The sequence below is a fragment of the Callorhinus ursinus genome, unplaced genomic scaffold, assembly GCF_003265705.2.
Source record: "Callorhinus ursinus isolate GAN/ISIS: 27379988/994484 unplaced genomic scaffold, GSC_fseal_2.0 scaffold20, whole genome shotgun sequence".
In the NCBI taxonomy this organism is placed as follows: Eukaryota; Metazoa; Chordata; class Mammalia; order Carnivora; family Otariidae; genus Callorhinus; species Callorhinus ursinus.
The window spans coordinates 4,997,321-5,021,114 of NW_027397082.1; the positions used below are offsets into that span (position 1 = coordinate 4,997,321).

At 49.7% G+C, this 23,794-nt stretch overlaps 2 protein-coding genes across 2 annotated transcripts in view; one reads left to right on the forward strand and one right to left on the reverse strand.

Annotated features, from left to right (window-relative positions):
* The window catches only part of SPMIP5 (sperm microtubule inner protein 5), a 21,497-nt gene extending 17,685 nt beyond the window's left edge, over window positions 1–3,812 (forward strand). The window contains exons 7-8 of the transcript XR_003209991.2: window positions 3,220–3,371; window positions 3,559–3,812. The gene's annotated coding sequence lies outside the window, so the exon portion shown is untranslated. The remainder of the gene's footprint in view (window positions 1–3,219; window positions 3,372–3,558) is intronic.
* The window catches only part of LOC112830714 (pancreatic lipase-related protein 2), an 18,714-nt gene extending 444 nt beyond the window's left edge, over window positions 1–18,270 (reverse strand). Inside the window, exons 1-12 of the mRNA XM_025880745.2 lie at window positions 18,024–18,270; window positions 17,683–17,731; window positions 14,993–15,147; window positions 14,078–14,203; window positions 12,961–13,095; window positions 12,101–12,212; window positions 10,530–10,649; window positions 9,249–9,368; window positions 6,975–7,093; window positions 4,810–4,939; window positions 3,138–3,249; window positions 2,047–2,214 (exon numbers count right to left, since the gene is read on the reverse strand). Coding sequence (XP_025736530.1) covers window positions 2,047–2,214; window positions 3,138–3,249; window positions 4,810–4,939; window positions 6,975–7,093; window positions 9,249–9,368; window positions 10,530–10,649; window positions 12,101–12,212; window positions 12,961–13,095; window positions 14,078–14,203; window positions 14,993–15,147; window positions 17,683–17,731 — 1,346 coding nt within the window. The 5' untranslated portion in view covers window positions 18,024–18,270. The remainder of the gene's footprint in view (window positions 1–2,046; window positions 2,215–3,137; window positions 3,250–4,809; window positions 4,940–6,974; window positions 7,094–9,248; window positions 9,369–10,529; window positions 10,650–12,100; window positions 12,213–12,960; window positions 13,096–14,077; window positions 14,204–14,992; window positions 15,148–17,682; window positions 17,732–18,023) is intronic.
* Window positions 18,271–23,794: the final 5,524 nt, after the last annotated feature.

The following is a 23,794-nucleotide window of genomic DNA, read 5'->3' on the forward strand; positions in this document are numbered from 1 at the left end:
CAGAGGGGACTTTCCCTATAGAGTCAAGATCATGAATGTTCTTCATACACCACTTCTAGGAACATAAAATGTGGCAGCCACCCTGGAAAAACAGTCTGGCAGTTCTTCTAAAAGTGAAACCTAAAGTTCTCCTACGATCCAGCCCTTCTGCTCCTACATACCCAAGAGAAATGAAAACGTATGTCCACATGAAAACTTGAATACAAGCAACAGTATTCATAAAAGCCCCAAAGTGGAAACAACCCAAATGTCTGCCAACTGACGAATGGATAACTAAAATGTGGTCTATCTATATGATCTTATTTGGCAATAAAAAGGAATGAATAAGAAGGAATGATACAGGCTACCACATGGAGGAGCCTTGCAGACATTGTGCTATGAAAAAAGCCAGGCACAGAGGACTAGATATTATCTGGTTCCATGTGTACGGAATGTCCAGAGCAGGAAAATCTACAGAGACAGAAAATAGACTCGTGGTTGCCTAGGGCTGGGCAAAGGGATAGGGAGATGAGCGGGTGATGGCTAATGAGTGTGGGGTTTCCTTTTGGGGTAAGGAAATGTTCTAAAATTGCAGAGATGATTGTAAACTCAGTGAATATACTAGAAGTCACTGAATTACATACTTTACATGGGTGAATTGTATGGTATGGGAATACCATTTTTTTAGCATCTCAATAAAGATGTTAAAAAAAAAAAAAAGACTGGGAACGGTTGTCACTCCTGAGGGGTAAAGCCTGGTTGGGTTGGGGCAGATACCCAGACATGAGATGCAGGGCACCCCTGGTGGTATCTCTGGCTAGAGGAGGATGGTTGACCACCCAGCCCTCCCTCAGGGCTCAGCTTCAGAATGTAGCTCCTTGATGAGGGATCCCTTATGTGAGGGGATGACTTTGGTACTTGCAAAATATCGTGTGTCGGCCCTACTGTACTTGAAAACAATGACTCCACCCAACCCCCACCTCATGACTCTGAAATCCAGACACTTCCACAATGCGTCCCACCACCAGGCCTGCCAGATCCTCAGCTCCACGTCTGGCTGTGTGAGCGGGACAGGCCCCATGGCAGGAGGACCAGATTGGCTGTCAGAGGACCTGGGCCCAAGTCTGGGTTGCACTTTATGCTTGTGCTCTGCTTTTGAGTATACGAAGGAAGGGCACAGCCAGAGTGACATCTGGTCCTTCCAACAACATGCGGAGGAATTGGGAATAGTATGGTTGACGGCCAGCACAGTTAAATGGGGCGGCTGAGCAAGGGCTGGATGTGTGTTTTTGAACACATTTTGAGGTTTAGGATTCTTCTCTCTAGCTTCCCTCTGTAATCGGAGACAAGTTGCACGACTCTCCATGTCTCACTTTCCTCGTCTTAAAATGAGAGCAGTTGAGGGGGGATATCTAGGTTTCCTTCAGACCCTAACAGCCTGTTATTTATGATGATCTTCTTTGAAGGTGGACTTCTTCTTTCAGTATTTTAAATACAGTTCTATCCTCTCCCGGCCCCAACCAAGTAAGATTCTGTTCCCTTGGATGAGAAGAGAATGCCCCTATGAGCGAGATCCCAACCCAGTTTCTATCCTTTTCATGCCATAGTCTCCAAACAAACCAGTTTACATTAATAACTGCACCCCAACTGGAATTAACTTAGCGATTTCCTACAAGTTCTGCCTAGGTGTTGTCCTTAGTGTGTGAGGTAAAACAGTCTCATGTTTGCCTGTTTCTCAAGTAACTGATGCCTTGCTCCTGCCAAGTTGAATTTGGTGGAAGGAAAATGATATTTGATTTTTCAAAGTAAATCAGATGGACAGATGGGGAGTTGAGATGAATAGTTGAGTAGATAATGGCTGGATGGCCAGAAGACTGGATAGATGGCTGATGGATAAATGGATAGGTGAGTGGTTAAGTGGATGGACAGAAAGGGATGGATGAATGCACGGGTAAATAGTTACACAGATGGGTAAGTGGGTGACTGGATGGATGGACGGATGGATGGATAGACAGCTTGATAGGTAAGTACAGATACTAAGATATAGGTGGAACAAGAGATACGCACTCAGTCCCATTTTCACCGCTTTGCACTGTGATTTGCGAAGCCCCCAGCTTGGGCCGGAAAAGATTTATCACATGGTTGTTCCAGAGGAACTTAACCTTCTGGATTTTTCCAACATTGAGGTCCACGTCAATGTCACGCATATGACTTGCACGTGGTTGGAGGGATCCTCTGAAAACACAGACATAGAATGTTACATCAGCTGGATATATGAATACAAAGGATGATAGCAATCGATTGTTTCCCTAAACAATGCCGTTGTAGGTTTTCTGCAAATACCTTGAACGACTTCATGTTCGTCCAGGGGCTGCTAAAACACAAATGTATTTGTGAAGCACACATCTGCAAAAAAATATAGGACTCTAGATTTCTACTGTTTTAATTTGTCCTTAGGGGAAATCAAATATTTGGGGAGGCATATTAACCCTATAATTACACTACACGACTAACTAATGCAATGTCTTATGTTTAAAGATGCATGTGGCTCAGCAGAGGTCTTCTGTTAGGATTTTATATGGGGTATGGAAAGTTGTCAAAGAGCTTTAACTTAACATGAAAAGCATGTTAACATGCTTACATAAACATGTTTACATAAACATAACACGTTTATGTAAAAGGACAAAAAACAGAATATAATTTTACAGCACAGTTACAGTTCATCCAACACACATTTACCAAGTACCTCTTCTGCCCAGCAAAAGCTAGGTGCTGAGGCTACCACCACAGCAACAAGAAGCTAGGGATGCCTGTTTTGAGGGGTAGAGAGGCCACGTGTTGGGGGAATTGCCACATACACGTGCGTCACCGAAGGAGAATTTGATATCCATAAAACCGAAGTCAGAATTGGACATTCCAAAAGAAGTTAGTGCGTATTTGATTTTAAATAGTGAATTCCCCCTCTGGGCCTCACTCTTCTCATCTGTAAAATGGGATGACTGGATCAGATGCTAAGATTTTCCTCCAGCTCTGACATTTTAGGATTCAATGGCTCTCTATAGAGTAGATGGCCAGATTTATAGATCATTTTATACCCAATCTCTTATGAATACTCTATGATGAAAAGTCTGACCATTTCACTTTACTGTCAAACTTACTTGAAAATTTCATATTGTTTTGAGTTTCCGTTACTTCCATACAAAGCAATCCTGAAGTACCCTCTCGTTTTCTTTTTTCCAGCCAGTGTGACCGATACCCTGTATCTCCAACCTGTCCAAAGACATATAATCAGTTCAATGAACTCATCTTGTTGAAAAAAAAAAAAATCATCCCGTGGAAGGATTCTTGCTCCTAGCTTGGAATCCCCAGCCTGAAATGTCAATGGTGCCAAGGTAGAGAAACCCTAATCTAGAGCTTTCTCTGAGCATTCGTACATACACTTATATAAGTTTATAAAAGAATATCCAGGCCTTTTTCCCCTTCCACAGATAGGATGCGCTATTATTCTCTATTGTCTCCACCCATCCTCACTCCAGACTGATTTACCACCCTTCTCTCTCCTACCCTGTGTTCTGGAAGGCCACCCCCACCAGGGATCTTGCCACTGGCGTTCAGTTGAGTTCAGCTGGTAAGAGATGTGTGCAGGAGATCAGAAGACAGGAGGAAAGAGGGGGACCCATCTCTCATGCTCCCCTGCTGTCTCCTGGCTCTAGTACCAGACGTCTGGCAGTAAGTCCCCCCTCTATGATAACGTGTCACTCCAGGAGCCCACAGCCACCAGATTCTGGGTGCCTCAGCGTCCCTTGTTTGTTCCTTTAACCTTGCCCACACCTCTCAAAGTAGACCTTTCCATAAAGTCTCTTCATTTGAACCACTTCAATGAGTTTTCTTTCCTGTTGGGACCCTGACTGATACATGTTGTGTTGCATTTGTTGTATTGATACGTGGTTTTTTGGTCATTTGCCTTTTCACTTACTATAGAGGATTTCTCTCTTCAGTACACAGAACTATCTCCTTGCTTTTAATGGTTAATACAGTATTTGTTGTTTACCAGTTGGTGGGCATCTAGGTTTCTCCTCACTAAACTTTTGGTATTAACAATGCTGCAGTGAACATCCTTGAGCACACCTTCTTACGCAAGCATTGTCCTGAGGTACGTCTGAGAAGTGGAATGACTGGGTTGAAGAAATAAGCACATGAGACATTATAGATACTGCCAAACTGCTATCTTCCATCATAACTATTGTAAGGATTACATGAGATACTACATGTGACAAGTGTTTTGTAAAGTGCTATACATATATATTTTTTAATTTATCACTCCCTTGGAAAATAACACTCTTCTATTTAGCCACCATGTATTATTACTTATGACAAATGAATCTTGATGATTTTACTATCTTGTACTTTTTTGGTGAGAAGCTGGGCAAAACAACAACACAAACACCGCGTGTGTGTGTGTTTGTGTGTGTGTGCGTGCGCACGCGTATGCATGCGTTGATTGTGTAGGGAGACTATATTATCTGTATGACAGATAATCATGGGCATGACCTCTTGACTTACAGTGGCTTTGCCCCACATGACCCTCTTCTTCTGTTAATGGATTCACCCTTTCCGGTACCGGGGTGCATGAAAATGTGACCAGCCTGTGCCAATCACTGTACTTCACTCCATTGATCAGGATTATTGGTTAAATAGTGACCTTCTATTACAGCTAAGCTGGCTGGAGTTGAGTTTCTGTCAGTTGCTAGCAGGGGTCCTGACTAATTAGGCTGATACACCTTCCAAATTATTTGCAAGAGTTTTTAAATGAGTAAAATGGAAACTTACGAGTAAAGTTACCACTGTCTCCTGTGTTCAGGAAAAAGGTTTGTCCCACAGCACTGGTTTTCCCCAGAAATTGGTCAGCGTAGTGCCCCATTTGGGGGCATCCTTCAGCTGGACAAGGGAAACAGCTATTCTAGTGAAAAAGACATAATTTGCTTGTTAGTGGTGGGCTTTGACTGACTCACTCAGTCACTCACGGAATCACTCACCTTCCCATCCATATTCCTGTTTATCTACCCATGCACCCATCTATCCCCCATCCGTCCGCTCATCTACCTGCCCACTGAACTGTCCATCCATCCTCCCACCCCTTCACTGACACGCATGCATTCATCTACCCATGCATCCATGCATTCATCCTCAGAATCATGCACAAAACTGTATGAAGCCCTGCTACGTACCCAAAGAAGTACCCAGAAAACTTGGAGTATAGTTGGGTAGACAAGCCATAGCCAGGAAGCAATGATTTTAAAATATGGAAGGGAAATGCAAGACATCTTCCAGGAGGAATAAATGGGACAAATAAGTTAATTCAAAAGAGCAGAGGAAGAGAAGGTCTATGACCATCTTCACTTTCATGTGAATTATATAATTGATCCCTGTGTGATACTTCCCAAATGGCAGCTCATTAGTTGGGGATGGGGGAGGTGGTTTGCTCTGTTCAGATCAGAATAACTTTTTATACTATGGTGTCACTGGTCTTCTGTTCTTTGCTCTCACCAAATCCATCTTCCATGATATGCAGAGCTATTTTGCAATTTGGAAAGCACAAGACAAGTGTTGGAGGCTGGGTATATTATTATCCATGCCCCAGCAATAACCAGCACAGCCAAGGCTACACAATGAATACTCACAGACCCTGGGGATTGAACATGATGTCCTTCTGATCTTAGTTCAACCCGAGAACGTTAAGGTCGAAATCAATTTTGAAAGGAAAACGCAGGAGTATAAATATACTTTTATTTTTACTTTTGAGAAAAAAATATTTTGAAGCTTCAAACGTTTGCAACTCCAAAGTGCTAATTGACTCAGGTAAGAAGCCCAACCCTTCACACTGGTTTGTTGTTTCGGAACAATATCACCTCAGAGATCACTTAGGGGAAATGGGACTTCTATAGTGGAGAAATCTGGCAGATTTTTTTAATCTTAAACAAGTAATCAAACTGTAAGTCATCAAATAATAAGACAAAGTGTCACTAAATGAATGCCAATGTCTCTGGTTGTGATACACTGAGGACTCGATAACACCCAGTGAATCATGAAGAAATAACCAGACAAATTCAGATTGTGGGCTCTTCTATGAAACATTTGGTCTGGAATCCTTATAACTGTCAATGTCTTGGAAGACCAGTGAAAGATGTAGAGCTGTTCTGGATTAAAGGCGCCTAGAAAGGGAGGTCCTGGGTGGCTTAGTCAGTTGAGTGTCTGACTCTTGGTTTTAGCTCAGGGCATGATCTCAGGGTCATGAGATCGAGCCCCATGTTGGACTCCATGCTGGGTGTGGAGCCTGCTTAAAATTCTCTCTCCCTCTCTCCCCTCCCTGCCTGCGCATGTGCACTCTCTCTCTCTCTCAAAAATAAAAAAGAGAGAGAGAGAGAGAGAGAGAGAGAGAAATTAAAGGAGATAAAAAAAATGCAACGCAGGAAAAAGAAGGGAAGAAAGGAAGGGAGGGAGAGAGAGAGGGTGAATGAAAGAAAGAAAAAGACAGCTCTAGAGGACATTGGATATTTGGAGAAGTTTGAATATGAACTATATATTAGAAAATATTAGTGTGTCAATGTTAACTTTCTTGAACATTGTTCTATAGGAAAATGATCTTGTTCTCAGGAGATGAATGTATTTATGAGTAAAGTCTTGAGTTTGCTTTCATATAATTGAGAAGAAAACTATACATATGCACACATTTACATGTTAACAATCGATGTGTCCTTCTTGTGGCTCCTGTGCAGATTGGGAATCTTCTAGAATAAAAAGTTGGGATCTAGGGAAGGCCCAGCGGTCAGGTCCCACCCTGCTTCTGGGAGAAGGTCTCGCTGAGGCTCAGCATGTCTGGTCCCTCCTCCCGTTCCTCATGAGTTTACAGCTCTGCTCTGTGCCAAGCGACAGGGACAAAACCCCCATTGCCCACAGGGCCACCAGCATCTTCCCCCGGCCCTGGTGTGACCTACCTCCTGAAACTCATTGTAGGAGGCACACGGGTAGCCCAGGAAGCCGTCGGGGCTGAGGATGCTGCTTGAGTAATACTTGTAGCTCCTTAGGTGATTGCAAGCCACAAAATCTCGGGTTCCTGAGGAAGCAAAGGCCACGGGAGCTCACAGGACGCATTTCACTTTTGAAGGCTGAACCACTCTGACCGATCGAGGAGTCCCCTCCAAGATGGGTGTCAGGGCACAATCTGAAATATCTGTGACTGACTTGGACATACGTAGGCGCGAGGGGGAAATCTGGGGCCGGGCATGTAATGTGAAGGAATGATGGGGGCTGGGGGCCATGCAGGGGGCAGTGAGAAATGTATATGCGGAGAGGGGAGGGGTGGGGTGGGGACAGCAACAGCCTTTAAGGGGACCCTACACGGTCCAGCCAGTCATTGCATGGTAAAGGCCCAGATTACTTGCTCTGATTTTTCACGAGTAGCTAGCATCTTGACTTTTCCATGAAAATCTTTCCATGCTCAAATGATAGCAGTACGTTCCCACTTTTAAATAGTCACTGTGAAGGTCAATCACATACTGCTGTGGGTTGCGTTCTGCCTGCAGGCTGGGCCTCAGTTTGCGAGCTGGACACGCCGGACAGGCCTTTTGAGTGAAGCAGGCTCGCCTGTGCCTTTGGCCCCAGGCTGAGAACTCTTTCTTTCCTACCATTCCAGGCACAAGGTAAAAGCAATGGCCAGTACAATTACTGTGGCCTCTGGCCACTCTGTCACTGCATTTTACTCACCATCTTTTTCTTTAACCCAAAGTCCTCGTTTGGAAAATTGTTTTCTCACTTCTCCAGCTACTGGGTACAAAACTTCCTACGAAGTGATCCCCGGCAACAACAGACATAGCTGGGGGTCCCTTCGGGGGCGGGGGTCTGGTGGCTTCATTCCCCGCCCAGGGAGAAACGCACACTGGGAAGCAGCGGTGGGATTAGCTCCCCACAGCTCTGGGCTCTACCTGCCCCCCAGCCCAGAAACTTCCTGCAGAAGCTGGTTCCGTGTGCCCCACACCAACGCTCATCTCCAGACAACAGAACTTGTTTCAAATTGAATTGTTTCTTTCGTCCGAAACTGCTGCCCTGGGATCCCCACCCTACAGGAGCACGAAGCTTTCACTGTCCTCTGCTCAGCCTGGGTAACTCAGAGCTCCACACGGTCCCCACACACCGCAGTGTTCATGGGCTTCTTCAGTCTAAACGGTCTTTTTAATTAAACCCGGGCTCCCATTTTGTGTGGCCTGCTCGGCACTTCTGGGAGGGGACAGCCCTCCCTGTGACTCTGGTGGTCTCCCAGGGAGCTGAACAGTTGCGTCTTCCCCGGAGTAACTTGGCGCTGAGCCCAGAGGAGGTTAAAGCACCACATACTGTCAGTGGATATCGCCTGTGGCTTCAGCAACCCTGCTCTTTAACATCAACATATGGAATATAAAAATGCCACCGAAGGTCACTGAGCCCTGTGTAACGGACTTGCACGGGTGCTTGCTTTGGGCTAGACCCCAGTGCGTCTGGGAGGTCCCCAACACAGTTCTTGGCTTCGGGGAACTCCCAGCTTGGACAAATAAATCCTAAAATGAAATGATCACAGACTCTCAGGGAGGGCAGTGAAGCCTGGTTTCAGGGCTGGGCGACCAAAGTAGCCGAAGGTCAGAACAAGGGCAGCGAGCCCAGATGATGCTTTAGGTCACTTCCTATTAGAGGCACTGAGCCTGCCCCCTCAGATGAACGGAAGTCCACACAAGGCTCATCCCCCAGGGCCCAGGCCTCCTGCTTCCAGCCCACTCTCTCCAAATTCGCAGAACATGTCCCCCTCTTTGTCTTCCTACCAGCTCAACTCCTTTCTGTGCCTAGAACCTGACCACAGCAAATGGCAAGAAAGTCTAAGCCACTCAGATCTTTGTTTATACCCAGCGAGCAGTCCTTCAAAGAACAGGCACGGAGGACGGAGGGCCAAAGCCCAAGGTGGGTCTTTGCCAGTGGGCTGGTCCCCTCCTGCCTCAGCATCCTGCCAAGCGGACGATGGTGCAGGAAGGGGCACGAGGTCGGGGCTCTGCAGCCAGAAGTTGGGCTTAAATCTAGGGTAGCCTTGGGCAAGTTTTATAACTGTACTGACCCAGTTTCCTCGTCTGTAAAATGGGGCTGATGAGAGTAAAGACCTCATGTCATTGTTGTGGAAATGCCTGGCACAGAGTACGCACCATTTCTCCCCAAGTGGAACAGCAGCTGTCCTGCTTCTCTAACTTACGTACCTTCCCATAGGCCATCGATGTCAATGATGGTTGAAAGGATATTTTTCTGACATCCAGGCATTTGCTTTCCTCCGTTTGGATAGAAATCTAGATGGCCCACCTTTTGGCTCATTCCAAAACCTGAAATATTGTAAGCAGAAGGGAGCAGGGAGGTGAGTGGTCCCAGTGTTAGGTTGTGGTCACAGACAGCGTTCAGCTCCTTCCAACCACAGCAAGAACCTTCTTGGCAAATTCTCTCCTCGGCCTAGCCACCCTGTCTGTGGCTCTGCAGAAAGTGCTCAGAAATGGGCACTTGGCAAGACAAGAAGGGAAGAGAGCACACAGGAAGAGGGATAAGAGGGAAGGTGGGCTCTGGGTGAGCATGCACACAGGCGTATTGTATGTATATGTCTGTCTTGGGGAGACCCTGAGCAGTACCATCATGCCCTGACACCACTCTGTACCAGCAGATACGTATCAGGACTGTGAAATTTTTTTTACCGTATTCATTTAAAAATTTTTACTTCTATCTTATATTGTTATGCTGAGACCACATTCCGTTATGTTGCTATATTGAGAGGCCGGCACAATGGTAGGAGTTTTGGTTTTTGAAGCATATAGACCTGTGATCACAACCTGCTTCTACCTATAGACTCTGTCATGTTGGGCAATTACTTGGCCTTGACCTTGTGGAGCCTCACTTCCCTCTGGCAGTGAAATCGTAATAATAATACCCACTTTTTAGGGTTGTTACGATTAATGAGCTGATGTGTACAAAATGTTCAAAGCAGCGCATGGTAAACACTCAATAAGTGATATAATTTTCATTAAAAACATGCTTTCACTGGCACGTTTCATGAGTGGTTGCATAAGAATATAATGAAAAAAGAACACTGACTTTAGAAGAACTAGATAAAAGGATGTATTTCATCTCCAACAAAACAAACTGTAACCATAGCTTTGACAAAAGAAGTAAAAAAAAAAAAAATTCAAAAGTTAACTTTTGCATTTTGCCGGTACAGGTCAAACATCAATAAGAACTTTAACTGTCCCTCTGGATATTGGCAGATTGAAAGGACTAAAGATTTGAAGACTGATGACAGCCTTCCAGGATGTAGAAGTGTTTTTGGTTCTACCTGGGCCAGCAGGCAGGCCGATCCCACTGGCACTGTACTGCCTGTTTGTCTGTGGCTGGTGCCGGAGGTATTCCTGTGGTTAGCCTCACGGTATGCGTGTGGCGTGCACCTGGACCCACTGCCATCAGTCACAGCTGGTCACTGGGAGGTGCAGTGGGGAACCCACCTAGGAAGGGGATGATGGGAGCCGAATCCGTGTGAATCACATCCACAAACATGGCATCAGATGGGTCCAGCCGAACCTCCTCAGATGTGCCCTGGAAGCACGGCTGTGCGGGGTCCAGTCCTGAAATGGGGGAGGTGGGTAGTTACACCACACTCTAAGACAAACCAGGCTCTAAACCCTCTACCCACAAAATCCATGGGGATTTCTGGGCCAAGAGTCCCAGACCTCAGCAGCTGTGATTTGGGGAATTGGCCCGTAGCTCCCAGTCTGCTCAGGAGAGAGAAGTTGAGACAGAAAGGCTAGAAGTGGGGTCACTGTCAACAAACATCCAGAAGTCCCCAGTGCCTGACTCTGAGCAGGATCTAGGGGACCCTCTTGCCCCCTCATCTCCTTTGATCTTTTTACCTTCACCTGTTATTATTTGGCCACAGCTCTCTCCAAGACTGCAAGGTCCCTGGCCTTGCCCAGCTCCACCCAGTCCCCTGTCCCTACGCCGTCTGTCTCCTCTGGCTGCTTACGCTACCCCCACCCACTGCTCACTTCCCCACATCCTCCCCTAATAAATCTCTTCTCTCCAACACCGGGCTCAAACACCACCTCCTCAGGGAAAACTTAGCCTCTCCTTTCTCATCGCACACCACCCACATTGTATAGGATTATTCTGTGCTTAATTAATTTGGCTCTGAATTGACTTGCCTACTTAATCGTCTGCCTCCTGGACTAGACTGTGGATCTCCTGAAATGTGCTGTGGCCACTTCACCTTTGAAGAGAGGCAGAGGGTGGAACTCACCGGGCACCTGGGACTCAGGCACCTATATTTAGCCCTGGTTTTCTGCTCAAGGTCAAACACCTGTCCCCTCTGAGCTTCAGTTTCCTTGTCCGGATGGTGGGAATAACAACCACTCTCTTACAGGGTTATTGTGAAACCCCCATGAAAAGGTGGAAGAGAAAGGACTTTGCAAACTGAAAACCTCTACAGAAACATGAACTATGATCCCCTTATCTGTCCCCCAACACCGGCACAGCGCCGGGAGCAAAGGAGACAATTCATTACATGGTGAATTGAACTGTTTGCCAAAGCCACATGCTGATTTGCCGGCACAAAATAAATAGTTGTCTGTGTCTGTCTTGTATTCGTTCATTTTTGCCAAGCGACTCATTCATTTATTCAGTATTTACTGAGCACCTCCGATGTGGCAGGTTTCAGGTGGCCACTTATTCTCTGCCTGCGCATGGCACAGCACTCGTATTTGTGGAACGGATGAATTAATTTTAAAAAATCAGTTATATTATTATTATATTACGCCTGCAATAAGAACCCTGAAGTCAGGCACTTAATATTCTAGTTATAGTTTTCTTTTTAAAAAAATAAATGTATTTTTATTTACAATCAGGTATTTTCTAATACACATGAAAACACGGACAGTTGACTTTCTGATTCCAGTGGGGGCACCACCTACACCCCCCTCCCGCTGGCGGTGGGGGGTGCGCGCGGCCGGGGCTCCTGCGTGGGCCGCGCTCCCGTCTCACCCCGGCCGCCCGCACCCAGTCGGGGCCGCGCGCTGCGCACCTGTGATCCTGCCCGCGTGGCCGCCCAGCCTCCTGCCCGCCTCGGCCGCCGCGTGCGCGCCCAGGCTGTGGCCGATGAGGTGCACGTCCTCCGGGCTGTAGCCCAGCACGGTCTGCGGACGGATGGCGCGTCAGGTCCCGCCGGCGGGGGTCGGGGGGAGGGGATGCACGCGGGCGCGGGGCTCGGGGATGCGGACGGGACTCGGGCTGGAAACTCGCGAGGAGCCCCCCCCCCCCCCCCCCCATTCCAGGACGCCGCCTGGGACCATGCGACCCGGCACGGCCCTCTGCGTGGCCCGCAGGCCGGCTCGTGAGCGGGGCAACAGTGCTGACCAGCGGCCACCGAGTCAACTGCAGGCTTCCCCGGGAGGGGACCGACGTGCGCTGCCTGCTGCCACCCGCACCCCGCCGCAGGGCCACGTCCCCGATCCCTGGGAGAGCGTGGGTAGTGGGCCTGGCTCTGGGGTTCTACAGAATAGACCTTCTAGAAGGCTGTAAGGGGCCTTCCGTCCTGGGCTGTGTGAGAATGAAGACTCATCTGGCCTGAGAGTAGCTGGCAGCCCAGCATGCTCTGGAATTCCCAGAAGAGCCTACAGGGAAGGCTTTCTTTCAGAAGGGGAAACTGAGCCTCAGAGAGGTTAATTTGCCTCGCGTCCCATAAGTAGGAGTCTTCGGGACAATTCAGGAGGAAGGAAAGGGGCAACTTCACCTTAGAAAAGGCCCTCCTTGGGCTTCCAGGCCCTGTCCCAGCCCCGGGGGGTCCTTAGGCTGCATCTTAGGTATGAGGAAGGTGGTGCTTGGGTGCCCCCCTCTCTCCTCCCTGCCTGCCACCCACAGGATGTGGCCCAGGCAGGGTTTTACCGACAGATTTTGTATGAAGAAAGCTATCTCTGCTCCCACAACGCGAATGTTGTGGACGGCTTGGGTATATTTTGTCTTGGCCCCGCGTTTCCAGTCCACGCAGATGCAATTCACCTTCTCCACCTTAAACATTTTCTGGGGAAGACAAGCAAGAGGGAGAAACCAATTTATCAACAGCCACAGATTGTACACTCCAGAGATAGGCATTCACACCCGTCAGTGCTAGTTGTGCCAGAGCCTGATTCCTTGCACTTGTCCACACTTCTGCCACATCACTATTGACTGGGTATGCTTATCCTCACTTAACAGATGTGGAAACTGAGGCCCAGAATGGATTAAATGATTTGTGTAAGGTCTCAAGGATACTTAGTGACACACCCAGATCAAAAAGATCACTTACTAGATCAGGGGTTATCAGACTATCAAGGTAGGGCCAAATCCACCTGCTTTTATAGATAAAGTTTTCTTGGAACAAGCCACACCCATTTGTTTACTTACTGTTTCTCTCTGCTTCTGAGCTAAAACAGAGTTGAGTTGAAACCATATGACCCAAATTGAACACAGATGCTAAAGTATCTGCTACCTGGTTCTCTACAGGAAAAGTTTGTGGACCTCTACACTAGATAGTTGAAGCCCTGGGTAGTGCTGCTTTTATGTTCCCAACAATACTCTGGGTGTTCTAGTCTGACCCTAGCTCCTGATTTGGATAGTGCAGATACAAAACATTCCCATCAGCACAGAATGGTCTATTGGATAGCAAAGCTCTAGAAGGTAAATTTAAGTGCTTTCCTGTCACCCAAGGGTTTTACATAAAGCATCAAAGAAAAATGTCAGGAAATTTGCTCTAGTCTCTACCTCTGGAATTTTCTGATTGGACTCTGGTTCTTTTCGGCCTCAAGAGGAGCTGGCTGGCCAGAAGTTGTTGGGTTGGGAGAACTTGACAATGGACGCCCTGGGAACCCATGCTTTCCTTGGTGGTTTCGCAAAGGACAGTTCTTTCCCTGAGTATTACCTTTCCCAGCCTCAGGGACACTGGGGCTGCGGGGTTTGAATCTGGGTGCTGGGTGCTGATCTCCATCTGGAGTGGCTAGGTGTGGGGGGGGGGGGGGACCCTTACCTTGCACATGTCTATCAGCCAGTTCTCTTCCCCCTTGTCTATGAAGCCGTGGATGATGAAGCGTGTCTTGCGGTCTAGTTGGAAGTTGGAAGCCTCGACCGTGGCTAGATCAGTGGCAGTGATCAGCTGGTTTAATTACAAAAAAAGTGCTAGGCAAAATGCCTGAAGAAGGATCACAAAGTAAAAACAGCACCATAGCCGCGTCCAAGCAAACTCCCAGCTGGGAGCTGGGAGCAGGGCATTTGTCCCCTAGAACCTCACAGTGGGTGACCTCAGGGACCTATAGATAGACACCAGCTTTCTGAAACCTCTCAGGGACTGGAGCTGGGAGCTGCTTGGATTCTGAGCATGTCCTTCTTGGTCACTTCTGACCACCAGCAGGAAGCCTGTCCTGCTCCCACCTGGTAGGCCTTCTGGGAACTGAAGGGTGCCCCGAGGGTCCCCACCTTTTGTCTCTGGAGGCTAAGTTTCCCTTCTTCCTATCTGTCTTCTAGCTCCTCAGGAAGGATTCATAGTTTCCCCATTTCCATCCCGTTGAGGGGCTTCTCTCCCAACCCTGCCTGGCGCAGGAAGAAGACAGACCCTCCCAGGGAATGCCAGGCCTGGGCTTCTCCATAAATGCTGCTCATACTTTCCCAGGAACAGGCTACTGCAGCTGGGAAGCTTCTGAAGGTCTGTGCACGGGTGTGTGTGTGGATGTGTTAGTTTCTGGGTTGGGCATCCAGAGATTTCATTAAGCTATGCATAGTGGTCTGTGATCCGGAGAGCTAAGTTGGCTCCAGGTCTAACACTGGTGAGGAAGCATCATCTGCAAAGTTCCAAGGCAGTGCATTTTTTCTTTAGACAACCATGTGAAGGCTCCAGCGTGGGCACCCAAATCCACCCACCGTGCAGTGTTTCCACACCCACTCTTACTTGGAAGTTGTTCGGATTTTCATTTGTGTACAGGAGAAAGCGGGTGTCAACGTCTTTGGGATCCCAGGGAAATAACTTTAAAGGCCGCTGAAGGGTCCCGCACCATGGCTTTTCATTGGAAAAGCAGCCAAGATGTCCATAACAGATCTCCTTTCCTGGGGCAGGAAGAGCAACGAGCAGGGCACTTGTGAGGTTCTGGAAAGGAGCATTGTATTCTCGGCTACACAAGAGGATTCTTCAGGGGGAGCCCAGGCCTGGCTATGGCCAACACTGGTCTTTACCTTTGCCAGCCATTGTTCCCCAAACTTCTGTGGTGATAGGAATCACCTGGGGGCTGGGAGTGACTATGTGTGTGGAGTCTACACAATCCCAGGCCCCTCCCTCAGAGATCCTGATTCACCTCACTGCCTAGGATGGGGTGCTGGGAATCGCACATTTAATGCTGTTTAACCCTTATCATCTGGCCAAGTCGGGGAATCACTGAGAATTCCTGGGACCCTTCTGCCTTAAAACTACTTCTCCCAGGAAACTCCCGGACGGCCTTGGACGTATATTCATCAAGCATCAGGTAATTATCCAAATGTGAAAACCTGTGGCATGGTGCCTCTTGATTCCCTTTGACCTCTCCATAACATCCATCACCGGCCGTGCACGAAGTAGGCATTTGTGGGTATTCGTCCAATGCACATCACTTCATGTCATCCTTTTACACACATTTTTAAAGAACAGGGATGATTTATTGTTGCATCATACTATATGTAGTAGGGGCTCAACCCATGCCCCTGATGATGCACATAACCATAAATGTCACTCCTTTCTCTGCCTACAACATGCACATTCTGTAAGAAATTGTCACTGAGGGTGACATAACCAAATCTGGAGGATTGCAGTGGGTCTCTGTCTTAGGCTTTCTCAGCTCCTAAAGTGCTGGTGCTAAATGCTGGCCGTTCATTCAAAAACTGGTGATAGTTAATACTTGTTTACTGTGCGCCAGATACCACTTTACCAGTATTGTCCCACTGAAGACTCAGAACAGCCCCGCGAGGAAGGAGGTTGTATTATTACACCCATTTTACAGATGAGGAAACTGAGGCACAGAGAGACAGAGTAAGCTGCCCAGGGGACGGCCAGCAGTGGAGCCAGGATTTGAACCTGTGGAGTTTAATTGGGAATACAGCCAGGTGCTGAGGAGAGGCTGGGACAGATCGGGGTCAAACCCCGTCTTGAGAGAGAGAGGAAATCTAACAGGGAAGGAGTAACGAGGGAGGGGAATTCACTCTGGAAGCGGGGGGACTAAAGTAACGCTTGCCTCGGTGGCAAATGCAGGGACTTGGGGACCAGGTTAAGACACCTGGGCTGTTGGGGGAGAGTGGGGAAGTGCTGGAGGGCGTTGAGCCGGTGAGTGGTGTGGGGACCCTGCTTCATGAAGGTGTTCTGCAGAGCCTAGTGTAGGTGACTCAGAGGAGGGAAGCCTGGGAGAGGCGGGGGTGTGGGGTGGGGCAGTGCAGGGGCAGGGAGCCTGGGGAGGTCACAGGTGTCCTAACCCCCGATGACAGTGGAAATTAAGGCAGAGGTGGGAGAGGGGGGTAGGAGGTGATGTCTGAGCCTGGTTTGGGACAAGTGAGTTTGAGGCATGGTGGGAGGTCCTGGAATTCAGAAGGGTGGGGGGCCAGAGGCTAGGCAAGGAGGAAGCCCCAAAGTAGAGAAAGAAAGGTGGGGTTGCCTGGGAGTGACTTCTGGGGGCTGCCCAAGTCTGGGGCAGGAGGAGGCAGCAGACCAGCAAAGGAGACCAGAGGGGCCAGAGAGGCCTGAGATGCAGCCATATCCACCCCGGACTGCTGTCGGGAGCCAGGTCTCGCTCCATGGCTGGAATGGGAGGCCCAGAGGGGGCCTGGGGACAAGCCAAGGAGACGAGGCGGGGGAGTCTGGGTGCGGAAGTAAGCCGCAGTAGGGACCCGAGGAGACCATGTCTGTTGTTGCGGGAAGCATGCTCCAGCAGGGTTTGGGGGGGCCAAGCCAGGCAGTGAGGGGTTCTGCCTGATGGGAGGAAGTGAGGCAGCAAGGGTGTGCGTCACGCCTCTGCGGGGGTGGGGGTGGTGGGAAGTAAGCAGGCCGGAGGCTCCAGGGGACTGCGGCGGTCAGGGAGGTTATTTCTGTTTGAGGGCGAGTAGACCTTGGTATCTGTATCTGAATCTGAACAGAGGCCAGAGGAGAGGGACTGATCCCTTGTCTCTGGGGAGACAAAGACCATGTGAGGAGAGACAGTGGGGGCCATGGGCAGGAGGGTGGGTTCATTTGGCCGGCCTGTCACACAGTGTCATCTCTGTGACATTAGTCTGCGGACATGGGCTTGGCCACTCGAGGGACCGAGGGTGTGGGGGGCCTGCCGAAGTCGCCTCCCCCTCCCCCTGCCCCAGCTGCTGTCACCTCTGCCAGCCGCCTCACCGCCCCTAGAGCCTTTGCAGGAGGAACAGGACAGAGCAGGAGGATTACCCGGGATCATCCGTGTCAAGCCCATTGCCACAGAGTCACCCCTCCCTGAAGGATGGCAGTTGCTTTTCTTGAAATAATGGTAATGCTGTTATTCATGACGGCCGTAATCATGGCGATAATGTCTCTAGCGGCCTCACCCAAAGGCCCACCCAGGCACTGTCACTCTCTCCCCAAAGGGAGGGTAACAGCGTCCTCACCTCTGACAGTGGCCAGCAGGAGAAGGCCGATGGTCCAGGAAGGCAGCATCTACGTGGATGAAAACACAGACACACAGACACCCCTGGGCACAGGTACGAGGCTGGCGGTAGCCGAGCCCAGACAGAGCACACAGTGTGTGGAACCCAAAGCCCAGCACCTGGGCCCTCTGGGGCTCCCCCTGAGGCTGAGGCCTCCCCCCGCCCCCCCAAACACTGTTCTGAGAACCCCAGTGTCTGGATCTCCCCGCCGCAGGGCCCTCACCCCCCTCCCCCCTCCCCGGGGCCACATCCCTCTGGCAGCCCCAGTGCCACCAAGCTGCCCCACGGGGGCCGAGACTTACTGTGCATCACGAGAAAGTTCTCTAACAGCCTGGCGGGTTGGCTGTGGCTTTTATACCCGGCCCTCCCCTTTGGCCTCCCGAGAGGAGAGGAAGGGGAGGCTAGCTAGGGCTGTGCCCTTGCGTGCTTCGAACTTCGGTTCTCACGAACACGTATCACATAAACACATCCACACGTCCCACCAGCTTGGCCGTATGACCGAGACGCTCAAAAGAAGAAAAGGAACACGGCTCGGCTCTGGCTTTGTTTAGAAACATAGTCTTTATATTAAGACGGTTTCTGAGCTGAATCGTCTGTACTTTGACCTGGAGATAAGAAGGTCATTCCTTCACTGCTGAGAGGAGGACCTGAGTGAACAGCCAGGTGCCGCCCTGCCATTTTTTTTTTAATTGACACATAATTTAGATATACCCCAGTGCATCAATCTTAAGTTTAAAGTACAGTGTAATGAGCTTTGACAGATGTGTCCTCCCATGTTAGTGGCCCAGATCAACATATAAGACGTTTCCAGCAGGCAGAAGTTTCTCTCATGATCTTTTAGCATCACGCCCACACCAGTGCTTTGATTTCTATCACTGTGGATTAGTTTGATCTGTTCTAGAATTGCTTATAAATGGAATTATACAGTGTGTGCGCCTTAAGGTCTTGCTTCTTTCCCACAACCCGTTTTTGAGATTCACCCATGTTGCTACATGTTTAAGTAATTGGTTACTTACTTTAATTGGTTACCTTATTACTTTTAATTACTTTTTATCAGCTTTTTATTACTGTGTTAAACTGATTTATTTCTGTGTGAATATATCACAGTGGGGTTATCCATTCTTACATTGGTGGACATGTGAGTTCTTTCTAGTTCGGGACTATGATGAACGATGCTGCTAGAAACGTTCTAGCCTGGATCCAGTTTTTAGGTAGACACACACAGTCATTTCTCTCAGGCTTATACCCGGGGGTAGAACTGCCCGTTTCTGCGGTGTGTGTGTACTTAGCTCTAGGAGATGCTGCCAAACACTCTCCCAAAGTGACTGAGCCCATAGAGTCCCACTGGCAGTTGGATGAGAGTTCTAATTATTCCACGTTCCACTCCTACCCTTGGACCAATCCCAGAACCACTGAGGTTGCTAGCAATTTCCTGAAGGTTTAGAAAGAATGTAGAAAAATGGCTCTTTTTTGGTGACACTGCCTTCTGAGAACTCTGAGGTAAGCAGTGCAGAGCTGAGGGAATCTGAGGACTGAACTTCCGTATCTTGAGTCGGCTTCAGAGAAGTTTTTGGAAAAAGTAAGGTGATGATGAAGCATCACAGGGATGCCTGTGCCTCAGTGACCCCCAAAGCTTGATGTTGCCTCTGGAGGTGTCCAGCAGCTTAGAGAGGAGGTCAGATCCAAGGCTCATAAAAGACCCCACTGAGGAGCCTGGAATGACATTAGACTGAATGGAAGCCTGAGAGCCCTGATATGGCACCAGCGTGGCTGCCCATTACTCTTGAGAAAACCCAAACGCCTTACCATGGCCCTAAGGCCACCTGGACCTTGCTCCCCTTCCCTTCCTCACCTTGAGTCTTGCTCAACTCCACGCGTGCTGGTCATGTGCTGTCTCTCCTGAAATTGTCCATCTCGGGGTCTTTGCATATTCTGTTTCTTCCTGAAACACGTGACCCTCACTCTTTCCCTGCTTAAATCAGTTGTCCCTCAGGGCTCCCCTTCAGTGTCACATCCTCAAAGATGCCTTCTTCAATGTCCAAAGCAGAACCAGACCTTTCTTTACATCTATCACTGTCCTTATTTTTTTTTTTTTTCATAGAATGTATCCCAGTTGGTAATTATATTTCCATGATTATTTGTTTGGATCTTGCCTTGATGGCAGGGTCAAGTTCTGTATAGGCATTTCTGCCTCTAGAGCCTAGCACAGTATCTGGTAGTTATGGGATAATCAATAAACATTTGCTGGATGAAAGAATGGGCCATTGGAAGCTAATGACTCACTGGGTTGTTGGGCTGGATAACTTCCAGATCTCTCCTGCCATCTCTTCCCTGCTCTGTGCCCTGCTCTATGGGTCGTCTCCCTCTAGGCTATATGCCTTTGGCCTTCTGGTTGGGTTGAGCCAGTCGGAGGCACCATAGGGAGATCAGAGGGTAGGAGGAGAGAGAGGTTGGAGTATTTCTTCCCAGGCTCCCTCTCTTCTGTGCCGTGGTTGGGCAATATCTGCACTTATTTCTCAATTTAGGGACATATTCCCTGCACCAAGCTGCCGCCCCAGGGGGGCTGGGCACCCCTTCCACAGTCACCAGTGGCTGAGGGCCGACCCTACTGGGTGCTCCCAAGCATCCTTGAGCCTGATCGGTCTCTTTGGGAGGGTGGCCCAAAACAGGTCAGCGCAGCCCCCCTCTCCTCTCTGGGGCCCTGAGGTTCTGAGGTTCTAACATTCTGCCAGCTGTCTGCCCTGGGAAGGAAGGGAAGGCCACCACCTGTGGGAAAAGACATTTCTTGTCCACGTGTTGGCAGGCACCAGGGTCAGGGCCTGGGAGAACCGTCCAGCTGGTAGAGCAGCTGCCCAGGGAAGGGGAAAGCTTGGCTCCTCCTTCTACAGCCTGAGGTCTGTTGACACTGGTCTCCTCTCCTTCAGCACCACTTTTATCTGTCCCCTCCCCTACATTCCCCCTGCCCTTCAGCAGCTGCTCTCCCTTCTCTCTAGGCCAAAGCATCTCCCCTCCCTGTGGCCTCCCCCAGCTTCCTCCGGGCTTTGATCCCGTGGGTGGCTCCTTGTTGCCTTCAGCGGCATGTTTGATGTGTTCTCTCACTCACTCATGCTCATTTGTGTGTGGCTACGACATGCTGGATGCCCTTCCAGCCTTGAGGGTACAACAGGGAACAGAACATGCTCCTTCCCTGCCCTCATGGGACCGGGACTGACGGCCCCATGGGGCACAGGCACTGATCGCCCACAGGTAAATACATAAAATTTCAAATGATCCAAGGCACTAGGAAGAAGAAAAAGCACACCGAGGAACTTGTATGCTGGTTATGTTATTTGGGCTGTATGTAAAGAGAATAACTTGGGGGTATCTGGTGGACAGGGGTCAGAATTTAGCAGAGTCCAAACTCCAAAGCCGGCTATACGAGGTTGTGGGTTGAACTATGTCCCTCACTACAAGATTTGTTGGAGTCCTAACCCCCGGAACCTCAGAATATGACCTTATTTGGAAATAGGATCTTGACAGAGATAAATGAGGGAGTTAGGGTGAGTCCTAATCCAATAGGACTGCTGTCCTTGCCAAAAGGGGAAATTTGGACAGAAAGATGCAGACACACAGGAAGAACGCTGTGTGAACATGCAGAAGATTGGGGTGCAGTTTCTGCAAGCCAAGAAACACGAAGAGTGCCGGCAACCGCCCTAAGGAAGGAGGCATGAACAGATTCTCCCCTCACGGCTCCTGGGAGGAAGCAACGCTGCAACACCTTGGTTGCACCTGTAGCCTCCAGAACCAGGAGAGGAGTTTCTGTGGGTGAAGGGCGCGGTACTGTGGTACTTCGTGAGGGCAGCCGGAGCAGACTAGCATGGCCACCAAGGGGCCTCTGCCCAGCGCGGTTCCCGCTGCTCCCCACACTGCCTTCCCACCCTGCACTTGCTTAGATGGAAGGGCTCACGGTTCTGGAACGGACCTGCTTGTGTCCTCTTCTGAGCTCCTGCACCCGTGGCTCCCCTGTCAGGGATGGCTCTGTATCCCCCGCTCCCAGGGACCCCCAGGTCCCCCCCAGGCCGTCCTCCACCGCTCTCAGGGCGCAGATGCTCCCCCACTCCAGGTCTGGGGACAAACGCTGCTCTCAAAGCCGGGAAGCTGGATGTCTCTCCCATATTTTCAGACCCAAATCATACTCAGACCTGAGTAAATAAATGCAGGGATGTCACCCTCGCTAAAGGTTCTCACAAATCCCTGGAACATTCCCTCAACCTCATTTCATTGCACGTCAACTCAGGCAGCCAAGGTCTTGCTGCAAATGACTACAACAAAGAAAACTTGGTCTCTATAACTGGTTAAAAAACTAGACTCTCATCAAAATAAAAACACAAGGGGCGCCTGGGTGGCTCAGTCAGTTAAGCGGCTGCCTTCGGCTCAGGTCATGATCTCAGGGTCCTGGGATCGAGCCCCACACCGGGCTCCCTGCTCAGCAGGGAGCTTGCTTCTCCCTCTCCCTCTGCCCCTCCCTCTGTCTCTGCCCCTCCCCGCTGCTTGTGCACTCTCTCTCAGATAAATAAATAAGTAAATAATCTTTAAAAAATAAAAACACAAAATTAATAAATTCTCAGAGAAGAGTATATGCCCGGAGCCCTGGGAGCCGACCAGAGACTCATATGTATCATGAAACTACTGTGTCAGGGTGGAGTTTTACAGGCTGCATGTGAGAATCACCTGAGAGCTTTATAAAAAAAAAAAACACCAAATGCTTGGGCCTGCGATCATTCCCAGTTAGGGTGGGGCCTGGGATGACCCCCACCTCCCTTTTCCCAGGTCCCAAGTGAGCGCAGGTGAATCTGGTTTGCAGCCAGGATGGCCGGGCCTTGGCCCCCGCTGGAGTCCTCGGAGGCTCCGGGGACAGAGCGTGTGCATGCAGGGCCTGGGGACGTGCTTGCAGCCTTCTGGTAGCTCTTGAGTCCGGGGCCGACGGCGGCCACATTCCTTAGGTTGCCTCGCTCACTTCGCAGCGCCCTGACTTCAGGACAGAGCCTGCATTCCTGTGCTGCTGTTGATTCTCCGGTTAGACCCCTAAGACAACAGTACCAGGAAGGCAGGGCTCTGGGCTGTGGCCTCCATCTTACGGGTGGAAACGGTGCGCCTCTCCGATCGGTTGGGGAGACCGCCAAATGTGGGGCGTCCCCGTTGGTTGGGGACAGCGGGGCAGGCATGAAAGAACTCACGCAAGGCAGGACAAAAAGTTTACTGAATACACTGCAAGGGAATGAAGGGTAGGACAGCAAAGGAGAGACCGACACCGCGAGGCGGCGGCGAGGGGCCGTGGTCATAGGGCAGAGCGAGAGGGGCTGGGGAGCAATGGAATGGTCCCTTTTTTTGGGTAATCTTAGGAACTGTGCCCGGTTGTAACTGGTCAGTTAGGGCCTACAGCTATCACGAGGCGGGTCGCTTAGTGAGACTGTGTGCATTCAGCTCAGGGGGCGCTGTGAGCCCCTGTGTCTTGATCAAGTTTCCATTGCTGAAGCCTGTGGTCCTAAAACAGCCTCTACAGAAAACCCTTGTTCAAGGCCACCTTGACTGGAAGGTGGCTTGACTGGACTCCTGACTGTTAGCTCAGTGCCTTTTCCCTTGCTCCCAACCAGACTGAATGTCCTCTGAGCTTTATGCCAATAAACTGAATGTGAATATGACCGATTTTCATCACCCCACTGCATCACTTTTGTTATATAAACAATAAAACAACAACAACAACAAAAGAAGCCCAATCAAACTGGCCCCAAGAAGTCCCTGAAATCTGGAAAGTGGGCCAGATATGGCCTGGGCCACATGGACACTGCGGGTGGACCCCCAGGTAACTACAGAGAGCCCCAAACTCCCTATCTTCTCGGGATGGTATGTTTGGGTTACAGATCTATGGGGCTGAGCTTGGTCTCCCCCATGGTGTCAGGAAGCAGATGCCCCACAACCGCACTCATAAGTAGCCAAAATGCACAGCAGGGATCTTGGAACCTGCTGCTCTCTGCCTTCCGGGGAGTTTTTTTTTCCCAGCTGTGTATCTGATAATAGGACACATATTTGAGGA